The sequence below is a fragment of the Grampus griseus genome (genome assembly GCF_964374135.1).
Source record: "Grampus griseus genome assembly, chromosome: 9".
In the NCBI taxonomy this organism is placed as follows: domain Eukaryota; kingdom Metazoa; phylum Chordata; class Mammalia; order Artiodactyla; family Delphinidae; genus Grampus; species Grampus griseus.
The window spans coordinates 17,548,506-17,567,842 of record NC_139003.1 but is presented as its reverse complement, the minus strand read 5'-3'; the positions used below and the strand labels follow the sequence as shown (position 1 = coordinate 17,567,842).

At 36.8% G+C, this 19,337-nt stretch overlaps 1 protein-coding gene across 6 annotated transcripts in view; it reads right to left on the bottom strand.

Moving 5' to 3' along the window:
- Positions 1-19,337, bottom strand: part of CNOT4 (CCR4-NOT transcription complex subunit 4) — a 141,507-nt gene that overhangs the window by 60,706 nt on the left and 61,464 nt on the right. For all 6 annotated transcript variants that reach the window (XM_082662466.1, XM_082662468.1, XM_082662467.1 and 3 more), the window contains exon 3: positions 5,204-5,401. In XM_082662466.1, coding sequence (XP_082518592.1) covers positions 5,204-5,401 — 198 coding nt within the window. The remainder of the gene's footprint in view (positions 1-5,203; positions 5,402-19,337) is intronic.

Genomic DNA, 19,337 nt, shown 5'->3' with positions numbered 1-19,337 from the left:
GCCAGGGAAAGCTTACAGCACTCAGGCTAGCCCTGTACCACAAAGAATTGTCCTGCACCACTTTTGAATGTTCTACAAGACATTCATCTAGCTGAGAGGCCTGTTTACAATTAAGTGAACCTAGAAACAAATTATAAACATAAAGTAGTTCCCCACAGTTTTGACATACGTTGAATTTAAAAGCAAATAGTGTGTAATTAAGGGACTACCACAAGTGCTTTGTTTGAAATTTTACTAAGAATTGTTTCAGAAAAATCACATCATTGGCACTTCATGGTACCTGAGGTGCCAATACATACACCTGTAACAATCTGCCTTTGTAGTTGTCATATTCACAGTGATTCTACAAACAGATGCAAGCACCTATTTTATAACATACTGGAAAAAAAAGTACTTTACAAACTTATATATGCATACAAGTCATTTGAGAATCTAGTTAAAATACATATTTCAGACCCTGAGAGTCCGCATAATTAAGCTCCCAGGTGATACTAATGCTACCAGCCCAGCGGCCACACCTTGAGTAGCAAGGTTCTAGAGCAGAGCTACCCAAGTATTTACATGCAGAAATAGTCTTTTTATAATTTTTAATTTCTCCTTCATTTTTTTCAAAGTATGTATCTACACAGACAGATATTATCAAGAAGTCATTGCATGAAACTTAAAGGGTGTTATAAAATATAAGTTTAAAAAAAAGTGGGTACTGGGTCTGAAAGGTTAAAAGCTGGCTTATGGATAACACCTTCATAACAACATAAGATTTGTACATAATTACACTGAGGAGCCAGAATAATATTTTCAAAGCACAAATCTAGCCATGTCGTTCTGTTCTTAAGAATAGTTAATAGCTTCCCATTGCCTTTAAGATAAAGTGCAAACTCGTTAGCATGTTTTAAAAGCCCTTCATTATCCCTTACCACTTACCTTGTCAGCCTCCTCTCTCACCCTTTCACTCTAATTTTCCAGCCAAACAAATCATTTGCAGACTGAGCTCTTTCTCATCCAGAAGCATTTGTATAATTCCTGTATCTGAAGCACTTTACCCCAGAGATAGCAGGAGAGTACACATCTTCCCCCCAAGGTCAGGTATCATCTCTTGTGCCTCCACAGCACACAGCACTCCTCATAGTGTACTGTTGCTTTTATAAATAAACAGGGGCTACCTTTTTATTGGTTTATGTTCAATGTCTTACACAATGCCTGGCACGCTGTAGGTACTTAATAAATGCTTATTGAAAAATTAAACTGTCTTAGTATTGAACAAATAGAGTAACATGGGGGACTTCCCTTGTGGTCCAGTGATTAAGAATCCGCCTTCCAATGCAGGGGATGAGGGTTCGATCCCTGGTCAGGGAACTAAGATCCCACATGCTGCAGGGCAACTAAGCCCACACGCTGCAACTAAGACCCAACACAGCCAAATAAATAAATAAATACAGATCTAAATCTTAAAAAAAAAGAAGAATAACATGGATATAAAACACTAGTGGGCCTTAATGTATTAGAAAACGGCCTATGGCTGATAAGAAATGGTTTGCCCAGGCAAGGGAAATTTAAATAATTTAGACGCTCTATATTAAGTTGCACATTACAGATTCTGTCTGAACATAAGTCAACGAGCAAAACAATACTCTAGTAAATAAAAAAGGTAAAGAGTATGGGTAGCAGGCAGAACACCCTGCATATCACCACATTACCCATATATTTAATGTCCTATATTTACTTCACAGTGAGCCAACTTTAGTACTCATTACCATATAAAAGGCCACATGATAGAATTATAAATTCCCAATGGCATACCTAATGTGTAAAATGTCTTCCTATATATTCTTTGGGAACACAGTCAAGTGTTCATGAACACCACAGAGAAAATAAAAAATGTGGTAAGCAGATGGAAGGATGGATGGATAAATGGACGGATGGAGGAACAACAGACCATTCACTGGTGTAAAATACATTGGAATAGGAGCTTTAAGACCAGGGAGGGGAGGATGGGGCTGGGTTTCTAGCCCTGGCTCTGCTATGAAATAGCTGAGTGATCCTAGGCAAGTCACTCAACTTCCTTGTGCCTCGGTTTCCCGTTTGTAAAATGAAATGTTTGCGTCTTTAAAGTCTTTCAGTTCCTCCAACAAGCTGCTCTTTCACACAGTCACGAACCTGAAACATCCTTGTCCTTATTCGCTGCCCAGCTAATTCCTAATCATTTTTAATCATCCTTTCCTCAGGGAGGCTTTTTGTGGATCTCTGTACTAGCTAAATTCCCCACTGTTACATGTTCTCAAAAAGCCCTGTACTTCCGTTTATAAATGCTCAGCATGCCTACAAGGACTTAATTCTGTCTTCTCCACTGTCTGTAAGCTTGTACGGGTAGAGACTGTCTGCTAAACCACTTCATCTCCAACATCAAAGTACCTAACAGATTGTAAGTATTCAAGAGTTAATTTACAGAATGAATGAATTAGGTTCTGACAATATAAATTTTTAGGATTTAGGAGATGATTACCTCTAATCATTACCTCTAATTACCATATCTTCTAAGATAGTTTTTTTCTTCTATTGAGCGATAAATGAATACATTTGACTATCAATCTTGGCATGAAGTTTTCAGATGTACAAAAATTATTTTCAAAACAAGCTTTAAATTTTCCTAAATGTTCCTGTTTTGCTAATCAGAATTCAGTCAAATATCAAACTGTCATCATCCAAAAATAAGTAAATCACAGGGATCTTCTTTGTCTCAAAAGTTACCCTAACAATTTGAAACTTCGAGTTTTCTAATGAAGCTGACTTTAACTTTTCCAATCTGAAAGGGTTAGACAGTTACATTAAGAAAAATTTTAAAGATAATATTTAGAAGTAGTAGGATTTAATAACTAAAACACTAATCTCTGGTCTTCCTAGGCTTTCAAGAGAAATAAGAGAGAGAAACTAATGTTTAAGAAAATTCACGGGCTTCCCTGGTGGCGCAGTGGTTGAGAGTCCGCCTGCTGATGCAGGGGACAAGGGTTCGTGCCCCGGTCAGGGAAGACCCCACACGCCGCAGAGCGGCTGGGCCCGTGAGCCATGGCAGCTGAGTCTGCACGTCCGGAGCCTGTGCTCCGCAACAGGAGAGGCCACAACAGTGGGAGGCCCGCGTACCGCAAAAAAAAAAAAAAAAAAAAAAAAAAAAGAAAATTCACTGTCCTCTCACCAAGCACAATGATTTCAAAAGTATAAAACCAGGACAGTGATTTTTAAGTATATTTAGACTCATGATAAAATGTTCTCTCTCACTAGCCAACCCCTAGATTAATTTCTTTCTGTGTAATAGTTCTTCAGATTAATCTTACTAACATCATGTTATTTGAAATGAAAATAAGAAATCTCTGTACATAAGTAAAAGCAAACCACAGATTCTAGAGAAGAGGTAGGAAACCTATAATCCAAACATCAGACTGAGACTATGGCTTAATTTTATCCAGCCTTTGGGTGGTGCTCTGTATGCCTCCAGTACCACAGGTGACTGGATTTTGTATTAAGAAAAGCAAGTACATCCATATCCAAGAGTTATAAAATCAAAATAAAAGTTCCATTAATTTACTGGAGTAGCAGGAAATTCCCTGGTCGCCTAGTGGTTAGGATTCCACGCTTTCACTGCCATTGCCCAGGTTCAGTCCCTGGTCAAGGAGCTGAGATCCCACAAGCTGCATGGTGCAGCAAAAAAAAAAAAAAAAAAAAAAATTAGTAGGAATAATTAGAGGTAGGTAAATAAAAAACTTGCAGAGGCAAGAAATGATCTCTGGTTGGAAAAAAAAATAGTGTTGAATGAGGGAGACAGAAGCGTTGGGACAAAGTTGTGGCAGTGTTCAAGAGTGAAGTGGGATTCTGCCTGTCTGGGGAGTTAAGTATTAGATTTAGGAAAAAGGGAGAAGTGGCTGCTGAGGTTAAGTCATAGGCCTAAAATGAGCTCTCTCCTTATCATCTCTTATTAAAGAAGTCTTCTCCAGTATGAACCCTCTGACTTTGGAAAGAACGTCTCCGGAAGATCATGTAGCCCACTAATGCCAGCATCTCTGGACCTAGGTCCTAGTAATTCTTGAGCTGCCTCCACATTTATTACCAATGATAAAGCCTTCTTAGTAAGGTCACCCTGATTTTTCTCCTCTACTGATCATGAAGCCCTTCACAGCCTCAATACACAGTAAACTTATCAGCAATAAATATTTTTTATTGTCTCTAAACTGATTTGTACAAAATCAATGTATAGACACCTTAAATTTCCTCCTTCTGGGGCCTTTAGCCCACTTAGCCAAGTTCAAAGATTCCCACCTCCCTAATCATATTCACTACAATCCTCCCTCTGATTGCGACCATCATGAGCATTACTTCAAACCCTTCTCAAGGAGTACTTTTGACAGATTCCCCAAATTCGGCTCTCTCCAACATTCTGGTTGCCAGTCAGTTTCTATCTGCCTTCCCAACAATCTAGTCAGCACCTCCTGGTATATCAGAAACTAAAAGTTAGCAGATGTGCATCCATGGGCATCAAGGAAAGTTATGAGTTCAACATTATTCTAATAAGGCTGGTGGAGGAAGGAGAGAAAAGAGTTAAGTAATAAACAAAAGGGTTAAGACGTCCCCTGCCTCCAAACGAATGACAAAGAACCTGGTCCACAGTTTCCGTTCATCAAATTCTCCCTCTTTCCCCAAAACTGGCTTAAAATGAATGAGTAAAGAATGATGATACAGTTTAGCAACAGTTCTATCACTGTTCTATAACCGAGGTTCACTACTTGGGCACGATTTAAAAAAAAAAACACGGATCTTTGGTGGGTTTATGAAACTGCATCTCCACTGTTGGTCCTTAATACAGCTACAGAAAAGAGGAAACACACACAGAGTAGTCATGTCACATTAGCCTTAAGAGCAAAATAGAACCATTATCCAACTTTCACAGGTTATTAGCACTAAAGGGGACTTTAGAGATCTAGTTCAACTGCTTAGTTTTACAACTGAAGAAAATGAGCCAGGGAAGATTAATACATTTGCCTAAGATCACAACTGGTCATTGGTTTCTTAGTGATTATTAAAAAAATATTTCCCATTTTCTCCTAAGTTTTAATATTTTCAGGTAAATCCTGCAGTTGGGCAGAGTCAGCTATTATTTCCAAATATACAAAAAGAAAAAATGCCAAGTTGAGAAAGAAAAGAGAAGAAGACTTACCTCTGGGTCTGCTAGGCGCTGAGACAGACCTACAACAAAGACGAGGTTTTTTTGTACAACACGTACACTAGCCAAATGTTTGCGATTTTCTGATATTTTCTGTTTTCTCTCATTTTGTTTCTGTTTTTTCTCATTCTTTATCCTTTGCAGTTCTTCCTGGGAGAGTGGTTTATAAACTGCTGGGTCTTCTGGATATGGCTGTAGGCATAAAACAAATATAGAAGTTAGCATTAAATAAACAGAAAACTGTATGAATAACAATTATCAAATTCTGGATGATGTGTATGCACATCACATCTCCCTTTGTTACAACTCCCTTTTTATGAATCTTTTCAGTTTTTATTTAATAAAAGTTAAATGTTATATAGAATTGTTTTAAAATACTATTTAAACCACTTATTGTGCTGAAATTTGAAACATCACCAAAGGTTCTAAAATTTAAAACAACAATATTGGTATTCCCTACAATGCCTAGCACACAGTTTACAGGAAAATTAAGCTTCTAAGGTACTGTGTAAGAGGCAAAGAGTATAAGTTCTCTCATCTAAATATGGGTTTATGTATTACAATCAACAAATATTTAATGAAAACTTACTATGTGCTTGGAGATTAATGAAGTACTTATTCCTTAATACATTCCCAGTCTAAGGACACAGATGAGCAAATAAACAGCAATACATAGATCCTCTGGCCCAGGAGTTTGAACTTAGCTTCAACACTTATTATCCACGTGGTCGTAGACAAGTCAATTAAACTCTATGCCCCCATATCCTCATAAGTAAAATGAAAATAATCTTAAAGGCTGGTGTAAAAATAACACTCATAAAGCAATTATTATGTGTAACTGGCACACAGTAATCCCTCAATAAATACTAGTAATTACACTCTTACAATGGTTTCCTCTCTCATCATTATAATTTTGTTTTCATTCCTATTGCTAATGCCAAGACTACTGATGGCCTGAATAAGAGCTGTGGGCTCACACTGCCTGGCTTTGAATCTTGGATCATTCTTTACCAAGAGACCTTGGCAAAGTTATGTAATCTGTCTGCCTCAGTCTTCTATTCTGTAAAATGGGAATCAGAGTACTTTATTCAGAGGGTTTCTGTGAGAATTAAGAAAGACAACACACTTATAAACTAATTAAAATTGTGTTCTTTACAGAAGCATTCAATAAGTCAGTTATTATAACAGCGAGCCCTCCATATCTGCTGGTTCCACATCCTCAGATTCAACCAACATGGACTGAAAATATTTTGAGGTAAAAAATTCCAGAAAGTTCCAAAAAAACAAAACTTGAATTTGCCATGCACCCAGCAACTGTTTACATAGCATTTACATTGTATTTACAACTATTTATATAGCATTTACATTGTATTAGATATTATATGTAACCTAGAGATGATTTAAAGTATATGGGAGGATGTGCGTAAGTTATACCCCAATACTACACTGTTTTATATAAGGAACCTGAGCATCCACGGACTTTGGTAGCTGCGGGAGTGGGGTGTGGTGTTCCTGGAAACGATCCTGTGCAGATACCAAGGGACAACTTAACTACTACAAAAAACAGTCAATAATAAATGGAAGATGGAACACACTAAATAATAATATCTAAAAGCTGAATGTGAAGAGATCCCAGAAATGGGAAACTGTGTCTATCAGAATATCAGAAGTGGGGATTAACAGAAATCCTGCCATCAAGAAAAAAAGTGGGGGACTTCCCTAGTAGCGCAGTGGTTAAGAATCCGTGTGCCAATGCAGGAGACAGGGGTTCGAGCCCTGGTCCGGGAAGATCCCAGATGCTGCGGAGCAACTAAGCCCATGCACCACAACTACTGAGTCTGTGCTCTAGAGCCTGCAAGCCATAACTACTGAGCCCACGTGCCACAACTACTGAAGCCCGTGCGCCTACAGCCCGTGCTCCGCAGCAAGAGAAGCCACCGCAATGAGAAGTCTGCGCACCGCAACAAAGAGTCGCCCCTGCTCGCCGCAACTAGAGGAAGACCGCGTGCAGCAATGAAGACCCAATGCAGCCACAAATAAAATATAAATAAATAGGGCTTCCCTGGTGGCGCAGTGGTTGAGAGTCTGCCTGCCGATGCAGGGAACACGGATTCGTGCCCCAGTCCGGGAAGATCCCACATGCTGCAGAGCGGCTGGGCCCGTGAGCCATGGCCGCTGAGCCTGTGCGTCCGGAGCCTGTGCTCCACAACAGGAGAGGCCACAACAGTGAGAGGCCCGCGTACCGCAAAAAAAAAAAAATATATATATATATATGTGTATATATATGTGTATATATATACACATATATATATATAAATAAATTTATTTTTTAAAAAAATGAAGAAAGAAGTGGGAATCAGGAAGAGAGGAGGGAGTATCCACAAGCATGAAAACTTGCATGCCTTTAACATAAAGTAACTTTCATCTTTTCATACATAAAGTTTTAAAAATTAATTAAAAAAACAAACATCCTCCAATTTGTGAGCACACTTTGATTAATGCTGAAGGCAATTAAGAAAGTGAGATTTCCTTTTATGTTCCTCAACGTCTACTAGTAATAACATAAAGTCTCCAAAAATCCTGTTCTTAAATATTCAGGCATAACTCTTGGTGGTCCTGCAGGATGTAAGCATCCATACCATTCAATTCCCACATTTAAAGATTTGAGGGGCTTCCCTGGTGGCGCAGTGGTTGAGAGTCCGCCTGCCGATGCAGGGGACACGGGTTCGTGCCCCGGTCCGGGAAGATCCCACATGCCGTGGAGCGGCTGGGCCCATGAGCCATGGCAGCTGAGCCTGAGCATCCGGAGCCTGTGCTCCACAATGGGAGAGGCCACAGCAGTGAGAGGCCCGCGTACCGCAAAAAAAAAAAAAAAAAAAAATTTGAATCTATTTGGCATACTCCAACTTACTAGTGAGTGGGAGGCACAGAAAACAGAGGACTCAGTAATTTCCCTGACTTTTGCATGACCTGAGGGCTTTCTCCAGGATCAAATATAAAGTTTATGTCACACATTTTAGGGGTTCAATAAATATTTGCCACCTTAATACCAAGCTACTCTCTAGAAGTGGAAATTTAGCACTACTAATTTTCTTTTTTAAAAAAAAACTTATGTCGGGCTTCCACTGTGGTGCAGTGGTTAGGAATCCACCTGCCAATGCAGGAGACACAGGTTCGAGCCCTGGTCCAGGAAAATCCCACATGCCGCGGAGTAACTAAGCCCATGCGCCACAACTGCTGAGCCTGCACTCTAGAGCCGGTGAGCCACAACTACTGAGCCCATGTGCCACAACTACTGAAGCCTACATGCCTACAGCCCATGCTCCACAACAAGAGAAGCCACCACAATGAGAAGCCCGTGCACCACAACGAAGAGTAGCCCCCCCACCCCCCGCTCACCACAACTAGAGGAAGCCCGCGCACAGCAACAAAGACCCAACGGAACCAAAAATAAATAAATAAATAAAAAGAATTGGCTACCATCTTTAAAAAAACAAACAAACTTATTTCAAAGTGTTCTTACATTTTAATTTGAGGAACCAAATGGTTAAGGATCTATTACAATAAATTCAATTCTTCAATCAATGATGTAATCTTCCCAATTTAAATCTCTTCTCTCTCCACTCACCCTTCTGTGCCTATATCTCCTTTCAAATCTTAATCTATCTGCCTGGATGATTTTAATCCCACGAAGCTATTCAAAGCTATATGGGCACAAGTATAAAAATGAACTACATACAAACCAATTAAAATATCTTTCCACAAGATCATTTAAAATTTTCATTTGCACATGGAAAAGCTATTTTCTACCACAGGATTTCTGGGTAGCTCCTTTTGGAGCGTTTATCATTAAGTTCATTTGAAAGCTGTTGCCCTTCATTAACATCTATAGTGGTGATAGTCTACTCCCTGAGTGGATCAAGCATATAGATTGTTCCTAGTTCCATTTCAAAGTCTAATCCACGCACTGAATCTTACCAGTCCATGATAAGAGAAGTATAAAAATTGAGAAAAAGCATTTGGAAACTTTTATAGCAACTTAACATTGCCACAACATTCAAGTACCTCATCAGTGGGCTCTGAAGAATAAGATAGTTATCTGTGTGGTTGTTATCGAACTTAGGTGGTAAATCACATGACACAAGCTGGGTACTAGGCATGCTTAATAGGACCCTGTATCAGTCACCAACAGACTGTGGTTGGGGGTGGGGGTGGGTTACAAAAAATCTGGTTCTGCATCAGAGATAGTCTGAAAAACACTGATGTAACTTTTAACTCTTCTGAAAACATGAAGGATTTGACAAGCACTCCGGTTTTTTTCTTTGCTAACAATCTCTGACACTGTAAAATCCTGATAAAAGATGATGCAAAGTAATACAAATGCCAAAAAAATTAAAATACATACACACACACACAAAAATGGAGAATGACAATTACCAAAAATTGGGTCGCAGTATCAATTCTCATCAAGTATATTACTGATGCACCACCATGTTGAGTATATAACACTGGTTACCCCAATCTTCTTCTATATTATTCCAAGTTTTTTCTATGGAAATATACTTCCACAAGGCTTCAAAGTCAACTTAAAGTCAATTTTATTGGAATATAACTGCTACATAGTGATACATTACACGTACCAATACAGAAAGATACCAACACAGGAGAACAAATTAGTTTACCATGAAGTCCATGATCGTTCCTCCTCCACACACACACCACCATAAAAACCTACTCTACAAATCCAATAATAGAAAATTAATAAGCTCATACAGTAGATGAGGAACGGAGGTAGATTAAAGATGGGATATGAAAACACGTAATTTGAATAGCTGCAGAAAGAGACCGTGACCCACAAAGCTAGTAATAGTACTAAAAATGAATATAAAGAAAAATATATCTGGTCTACTTTTTGACTGAAACAGATAGGTTAAACCTAATTTTCTAGGAATATAGGATCAAATAAAAATTACAAGTAAAAAATTTTTCTTTAAAGGTACTACTGCATGTTACAAACTAGTGTTAAATAGGACACCTGTGGAGAAGCATTTTTAATGTGTAAAATATTTCTAATGGTGTTAATTTGTCAACAAATTGCCAAACTACTAATTAAGATGGTTTATAGTCTCTAATGTAATCATTTAATTCCTTTCATATGTTTAGTTATGTTTCCACTTTTATTCCTAATTTACATGTGTATTTACATGTGTCTTCTGTTTTATTTTCTGATCAGACTTACCAGGACTTTATTTTATTCGTTGTTTCAAAGAACCAGCTCTAACCGTTACTGAAATATTGCTTTTTTCCTATTTCACTAAATTCTACTTAATCCCTACTTTCCACTGTCGCAATGTTTATTCTTTTTCTGGTTTCTTAACCTGGAAATAAGTTCATCTATTTTTGTTCTTCATTTCCTAATTAATGCATTTACAGCTTTATCTCTTCCTCTTGCTAAAGACAACGAAAAATACTGTATAAAACTTTTTCCTAACCAACATCTTAAAAACAATAATGATCTGCAGTGGGGAAGTCCCAAGACAATTTTTGGATAAAAGTCAAAACCCAGAGAGATAAGTGGAAAGTCTGAGTAACAACAAATGGGAGAGAGGAACAAATGGGGGAAGAGGGACAGCATTAAAAGTCCAAGGCCAAATCAAGGTGAAGAATTTTGGGGGAGATCACTCCCACCTTAAGCTGAGACCCAGCCCACTCTCAAAGAACTCATTTTGGCTCAGGGTAAGTAAAAACTACACAGAGGTCAGTACACGATAAGAAAAAAGGAAAAGGGTGTGAAGAAAACCATCCTAGAGAAGTTGAAACCAACCCCAGGGAAGATGTGCATCCAGGAGAACAAAAGACCTTTACGTTTAAGGCATCCCTAATGGCAATGTTTACAGGATCCAGCAGAAGTCAAATCAAAGCCTCTCTATCGGAGGGCAAATTCATCTTGGGCCTTGGAGAACCTTACAAATAATTCAATGACAACCATGAAGCAGATACAGACAACAAATCACATAAAGAAATAAAACAACATGAACAACAACCAACAGAAACATCCCTCACAAGACTTCAGCTTCTGGAATTACTGGACAGATTTTGAAACAATAATTCTAATCTGTTTAAACAAATATATGACAAACTTGAAAATATCTGCATGGTATAAAAAGCTTTTTAAAAAAATCAAGTATCAAAAAAGAACAAACGTTACTTCTAGAAATGGAAAACACAATGGCAAAATTTAAAAACTCAGTAGACTAGACCTAAAAGAAAAAATTCTGATTGATCAGAAGAGATCATCCATTAATGCATGAAAGGAAGAAATAGAAAGAAACAGAAAAGAGATTAAAAGACATGGCAGATAGTGAAAAGATCTGGAAAATATTTAATCAGAGTCTCAGAAAGAGAGGAGAGAGAATAAATGCAACAGCTGAAGAGATAACAGCTTAATTTTTTCCAGAACTAATGAAACTCACCAAATCCACAGATTCAAGAAGCGCTACAAACCCCAAGAAGAATAAATAGAAATACACAAGTGAGTTCTACTTTCTGGAACTGATTAATATATCCATTGTGGCCTAACAGTCAATTTTTGTACCCACTATACCTGTATTTTAAAGTTTTGTACAAATTTATTTGTACAGAGTTGTGTGCATGCACAAACACACACATGCTTGCTAATTGTGTTAATCAAATTTTCCATTTCCTTTTTATTGTGTACTTCATATATTTCTAAAATACAGAAATTAGAAGTCTCTCCATTACGCACGTAGGTGCAGTTTCTCCTGGTATTTACATCAGCTCAATACACTTCTTAGCTCTGTTAAGTAAATAAAAGTTTTGTGACTTTAGGGGACCTTTCATCAGTAAGAAAAATATTCTCTTTATCTTTTTAAAATGTGTTTGATCTTGAATTTGATTATGACTAACCAATATCAGTACTATTATACTTTCTTTCCTATGATTTCCATTTGCCCACTCTATCGTTTCTCCCCTAGTTTCACTGATATTTTTCTTATATGTGTTCCTAGTCAAACAGTTCTACAAGGTTTATTAGGAAAAAGAGCAGTCCCCCATATCCTTCCTCCCCCTCAACAGTTGCCTCTCCCTAAAAATAATCTGCTTATTCTTTCAGATGATTCTTTTGTCATTTACTATCACATCATTAAATAACATGCTTGTATTGCTACTTCCTGATTTTTCAGTATTAAATATTATTACATTATGCAAATTGAAGATTTAGATTTCTTTCAGCCAGCCTAACCATACATTCCAAGCCCACTTTCCAACCTTTGGTTAGGTCAAGGGTCACAATTACATTATTATGAAGTTCAAATATTATTTACACACTTCAACCTCCAGCCATGGCACATTAGGTGATAAAAGACTAGGGCTACCAGCATAAACAACTAGAAAACTAGACAAAATATATGAAATTACTGTTTTCAGACACTGAATGACAGACAGTGAACAGCAGGTCTATGACCTCTGAGAGAAAAGAAAGAAGACAGATGAAAACCACAAGTGTCCCAGTTTTCTGCTCTTCTGGCACTTACTGGACATTGGCACTGGGTCCAACTGTCTCAATGAGCAGAGGGGGACAGTGTTCAAAATTTGAAGACGTTGAGGCAACTGAAATTTATGGGGCAAAATACCACACAGGGGGAACTAGTACAAAAAGAATTCCAGAAATCTACATACAGGAATCCTGTGGTAGCCAGTTTTCATAACAGCCCTCCTGAAAACACCCTGATAGAGTGAGTATAAACAATGAATTTAGGGAGGAAATAAAAAAGAACACCAGTCACATGTACTCTTTCAGAATATAGAGGAGGAAACATTTCCTGAAACCAGTATTTCTTTGGTACCAAATCTAAAAACAACATAAAAGAAAGCCACAGATAAATACCTCTCATGACACAGACGCAAAACTCCTCCTGAAAATATTAGCAAATTGAAAGTAAAAAGGATAATACATCATGATCAAATGAGATTCACCCTTGGGAGGGAAAGTTGATTAAAAAAAATCAGCCTAAATCACTGTTTCTACAGAACGAAGGAGATAACACACGATCATCTCAATAGAAGCAGAAAAGGCATTGGATAAAATGCAACACCCACTCATGATAAAAACTCTCTGTAGGCAAAGAATAAAAGCAAACTTCCTCAACCTGATAAGGACCACCTACAAAAAAACAGTGACATACTTAATAGTGAAATACTCAACGTCTTCTCACTAAGATTGGGAACAAACAAGGATATGTGTTCATTCCACTTTTATCCAAGGTTATAGTGTAGGGCTTACCCACTGCAATAAGGCAAGAAAAACAATTTAAAGAAATAAAGGTTGGAAAGAAATAAAACTGTCTTTATCCACAAAAGATGTGATCATCTATTTAGAAAGTCCTAATGAATCTATTTAACAAAAATCAATTATTCTACATAATGACAATGAACAACTGGAAAATGGAATTTTAAAAACAGTATCATGTGCCAAAGCTCAAAATCACAGGGACCTCCCTGGTGGTCCAGTGGTTGGGACACCACCCTTCCACTACAGGGGGCACAGGTTTGAGCCCTGGTGAGGGAGCTGGGATCCCACATGCCACATGGTGTGGCCCCAAAAAAAAAATTCCCCCTCCCCAAAAAAAGTTATAGGCAAATATAACAAAGCATGCTGTACTCTGTACATAAAAACTACAGAACATTGTTTCTGAAATGTTTAAAACCTAGAAAAATGGAAAGATAAAACTTATTCATGACCTATATGAGTCAACATTTTCAAGATGTTTCAAATTGACCTGCTTATTCAATGCAATCTCAACCAAAATTCCAGTAGTCTTTTTGTACAAAATAACAAGCTAATTAAAAAACTTATGTGGAAAGACTAAGGTTCAGATACACAGAATAAATTCTAAAAAGAATAACAAATTTGAAAGTTTTTATTATAACAGATTTGAAGATTTAGAGTAGTCAAGACAGTATGGTATTGACAAAAAGATAGACATAATCATCGTGGATGAGATACAGACTCTAGAAATAGACTGACACATTTATCAGCAACTGATTTTCATGAGAGTCCAAAACCATTCAAAAGTAAAGGGGTAGTCTTTTCTACAAAAGATGCAGTAACAACAGGATATCTGTATGGAAAAAAATAAATCTCAACCCCTACTTCATATCTGAGCCATTGCAGCATAATATGATTACTTTTTCTGTACAAGTTTTTGTTTCCTGTAGAGTTAATAACTGTGTTTTGTCTGATTAGATCTCTATGTGTTTATTACTAATTCAACCATAAAATTTCCTCCACTTGTTGAAATGGCTTCACAAGACATTTCTCTTTAAAAACACCAAGTATTCTTTCATTTTGATCTTTTTGTAGAGATTCCCCTTGGAGCTTTCTGATTTGCCACATTCTGGATTAACTGCCCTCTACAGGTCACATCTTTCATCCTTCCCCATCATCCAAGAAATCCCACTGCTTCTTGTCTATGTTTAATTACCTATTTCCTCTATCCCATGTATTTTTTTTTTATCTTCTTCATTCCTTTATATTGATGGGGCATATCCTCTAGTAAATTTCTGAGAAAGAATGCACAGAAGGTAAAATATTTTTGAGAACTTTCAGGTCTGAAAATGTCTTTTCATAACACTGGTTTATAACCTGTAAGTTTCATGTGTACAACGTTATATTTCTACTTCTATGTACCCTACAGCGTGCTCACCACCAAAAATTTAGTTTCTATCTGTCACCAAACAGTTGATGCCCTTTATCTATTTCACCCTCCCCCTCTGCCTCTTCCCCTCTGGTAACCACTACTCTGTTCTCTGTATCTATGTGTTTGTTTTTATTTGGTTTGTTCATTTATTTTGTTTTGTTTGTATATTCCACATATGAGTGAAATCATACAGTATTTGTCTTTCTCCATCTGACTTATTTCACTTAGCATGTACCCTTCAAGGTCCATCCATGCTGTCACAAATGGCAAGATTCCACCTTTTGATGGCTGAGTAGTATTCCAGTGTGTGGAATACACATCTTCTTTATCCATTCATCCAAAACACTTAGGTTGTTTTCATATCTTGTTACTGTAAATAATACCACAAGGAACATAACAGTGCATATATCTTTCTGAATTAATGTTTTCGTGTTCTTTGGGGCCTTTTTAATCTGAAAATATGTCCTTTGGTTCTGGAAATATTCTTCAATCATATATTATTGAAGACAATTTTCCTCTGTATCATTGTGATCTCTTTCTAGAATACTAACTTATTTGTTATGTGACCTCCTGGACTGATCCTCAAATAAAAGTTATCTCTTCTCTCATACATTCTCCTTTGACTTTTTGCACTACTTGTTAAGAGATCATCTCAACTTCATCTTCCAACTCTTTGCCTGAGTTATTTCTGCTATATTTTAATTTTCAATAACTGTTTCTTATTCACTGAATTTTTTATACCATACTGTTCTTGTTTCATGGATTCAATATCTTCTATTATTTCTGAGGTGAAAATAATACCCTTGTTGAAGTTTTCATTTCCTTGGCCAGTCTCTAATTTCCATGTGAGCCAATGTTGTATGGTGCTATATCAGTAAACCACCCATGTTCCCACATCTGCTGTTTCCACCAGATATTTTTCTCAGACATGCTGCACTAAAAGGACATGCAAAGGCAGTCTAAGGAATGACCTGCACCTGTTTAGGGAAGCACTAAGGTCCTTTTGACTCTACTAGGCTCAGCAACTAGGACCAAAGAGAAACATTCAACTTCATATGTTTTTAAAACCTGCCTCTCTCTCTGCTTTTCAAAGCTATTAAAACAAAAGAGGCCCTTTCTGCAGACAGGTTTCATCTTGTGAGCCAAAATCAGGAGCTGGCTTCAACTAGCGCCACCTGCATCTCCAAGTTTATTTAAATCATCTCAATTTGACATCTCACAGAACGCCTTCTACAGGCTTCTCCCTGCAGGGTTGGGCTGTATCTAAATTGTAGCTTCACGGTCCTCTCCAGAAACACTTGTGGTTTCCTTCCATGTTAACACAACCACTGAGGCTGGGCTCCAGAGATGTAAAGATTTGTTGGTCCCTGACTGAGATGGGCAGCTTCATAATTATGTGTGTTCAGCACTCTCTAGCAAAGCTAAGCCAGATTCCAAGACTTTGTGTGTCCTGCACTGTCTGCCTTCCGTGACTCATGCCATGAGACAGGTATGAGCAAAGTCTGGTAGTTAAGAAACTAAGGAGAGGTTCTAAGAGTTGTGGATATTAAGTGGATATTAAGTCAACAAGAAATTAAAAAACAAAGACAAAAACAAAAAAACCTCCTGGTCTGACTATTAACAATAAGTGCCTCAGCTAAAGATTCTAACTTGGAGACCCAAAAGGAGGTTGTCTCATATTTCTTTAATCTGGATTTTTTTTTTCTTTTCTTTCTATAAATGTTGGAGAGCCTTGGTGTTCATCCTTAGACAATCTCTCATTTTTTCCACTGACCCTCTCTGTGATTTCATCCAGTGTCATTAATTTATAAAAATATTCTATATATTGATTAACTCCCAAATTTACATCTCCATGCCCAAACCAAACTTGAATATTCACCTGTCTAGTCAATATCTCCATTTAAGTCTCTAACAGGAATCTCAAACTTAACATGTTTAAAACCGAGTTCCTGATCTTCTCAAAAACCCTATTCCTAGAAGATGCAGTCTTCCCCATCTCAGTTAATGGCCATTCTCTACTTCTAGTTGCTCAGTTCAAAATCTTGCAGTCATCTTCAACTCTTCTAGTTGTATTGTATAGTGGATATTAAACCTGATTAATCTTTGTATGTCTGTAAAATGTTTTATTATGCTTTCAAATCTGAATGAAATTGAGAATTCATTAACTTATTTTCACTCAAAAATTTGGAAAAACAAATTTTTCGTTTGTGTTCTCTTTTCTATGGTTGTAAAACAAAAACACTGACATCAGTTTTATTCTTGTTCCTTTGTGATCTATGTATTTTTCTCTCATGGACTTTCAGAACTTTGTCTTTATTCTAGATATTCTAAAATCTCACAATTATGTAAACAGATGTTGATATTTTTCAGTCATCTTGCTTCATACTTACAGAACTCTTCTAATCTGAGGACAACTGCTTTTCACAGTGAGTAATTTTCTTCTATTAGTTCTTTCATTATTTCTTCTGATCCATTCTTAGCCCACTGCTTCTAAAACTTCTCTTAGCAGAGATTAGAACCAGTAGATCTCTCTTTTACATTGCCTAACTTTTCTTTCATGCTTTCTATTTTTTAAATTTCTGCACTATATCCTGCAAAAAAATACTCAGCACAGTCTTCCAACTCACTAATTTGCTCTTGAACTGTGTTCATTCTTTTCTTCAACGTATCTATAGGATTGTTTATTTTGAAGATCTGTTTTTTTTAAAAAAAAATGTTCCTTCTACATGAATATGTCATTCTCTCTTACCTCTTTGAGAGGTACCAATGACACTTGAAAAAGTTTCTTTCTGTTTGCTTACTTATGTTAGATTCTTCTATATACTGATTTTTGTGCTTCTCTTCCATAATGTTGGCTTTCCTGAAATACCTATTGATTCTTGGTTGTTGCACATGTAAGAATTCTGTCAACCAGTCTATAAAATACTATTTCTATTTGCTGCAGGATGTTTCTTTGTGACCACAGAGAGGAAAAACAGCTCAAAGGGGTAGGCTAATAGTTCATCTTCTGAGCATAGGAGGTCCTAGTTCCTCCAGGGTATTTCTATCCCCTTTAAGGCTCCGACCTAAATTTATAATCAGTGTTCCACCCAGAGGGCATCTGTACCTGCTACCTGGCATAAAAGTTGGACTGTTGTTCCAATGCCTCTGTACTCAACCAACCACACTGACAGTTTTCCGAGGATCTTGAAGCACCATTATTATTACCCTTTTTCAAGTCTTCTCCTGAATATGTTTTGAGTTAACACTTTTTCTTTAAATTGATCCCAATGGCCTTCTGCCCTCCAGATTCCTCACACTAGTCCTCCCAGAAAGGAACCCTTTTACTAACAACCAGCTTTGCTGAAGTTACTCTGTTTAGTTTTTAATCTTAAAGTTTTTTCTATTTTTTGCTCCACTTTCTAAGGATTTGAGGTGATTCTAGGTAATCCCTTAAAACTGAAATGAATTTCTTTGCCATTTCCTCAAATAGTCTTAGGTTATCCTGAAAGTCACCACTTTCAACATAATAGTTCAGTACAATTGTCCTCTAATGGAATGATGGGGAACTGATTTTTTAAATACAACTGAATGTTTTAAAATTCATTAACACAAATTTAAAAAGCTAATGTTATCGTTTTCATTTACCTTTCCATTCACATTCTTAAAGTATATGAACTATATAAAAAGATATTATATACATTATAAACACCTACTGTTATATAACTTATATATATATATATATATATATATATAAACTACATTAATTAACATTTAAGTAGAGCTCACCTTTTTTCATTCATATCATCTACATTAACTGCCCATTAGATTAAAAAAAAAAACTGGACAATGCATTGCCTTCTCAGATATTATTTTTTTTAATAACCTAGGTATCTAAAACACATTTCCAATTCTCAAAATTTGGTAATAATGAACCAAGAGCTCTTTGAATGGGTAAACAAAAGAAAGTTTAAATCATACAAACAGACATTAAAGATAAGGCAAAAAATAGCTATTTGCATTAATCCCTAAGGTGGTAATAAACCTTCAAAACAGAGATGCAGCAATCCTACTCACCCTAATAGGTCACTTACTACACTGTAACTGCTGCATCTGCTTATAAAAACAACAAAACCCAGAATACTATTTTAAAAATCATAGACACTTTAGATTTAGAAAGGATTCAAAGGACTTGCATTTGACCCCCAAACCTACTACCCATTAGCTGATGCCTTCGATAAGTTACTTAAAAGGCCTAGTTTCCTTAAGCATACAATAGGGATAGCACTATCAGCCTAGGATTGTCCTAAGGACCAACAAATGAAGTTAAGTATTACCTTCTAAACCAGGATTTCTCTTTTCATTTTAACTCATGATCTTTTTTAGTAAACATCAAAACTTCTCTACTATTTTGTACTAGAAAACTAAAG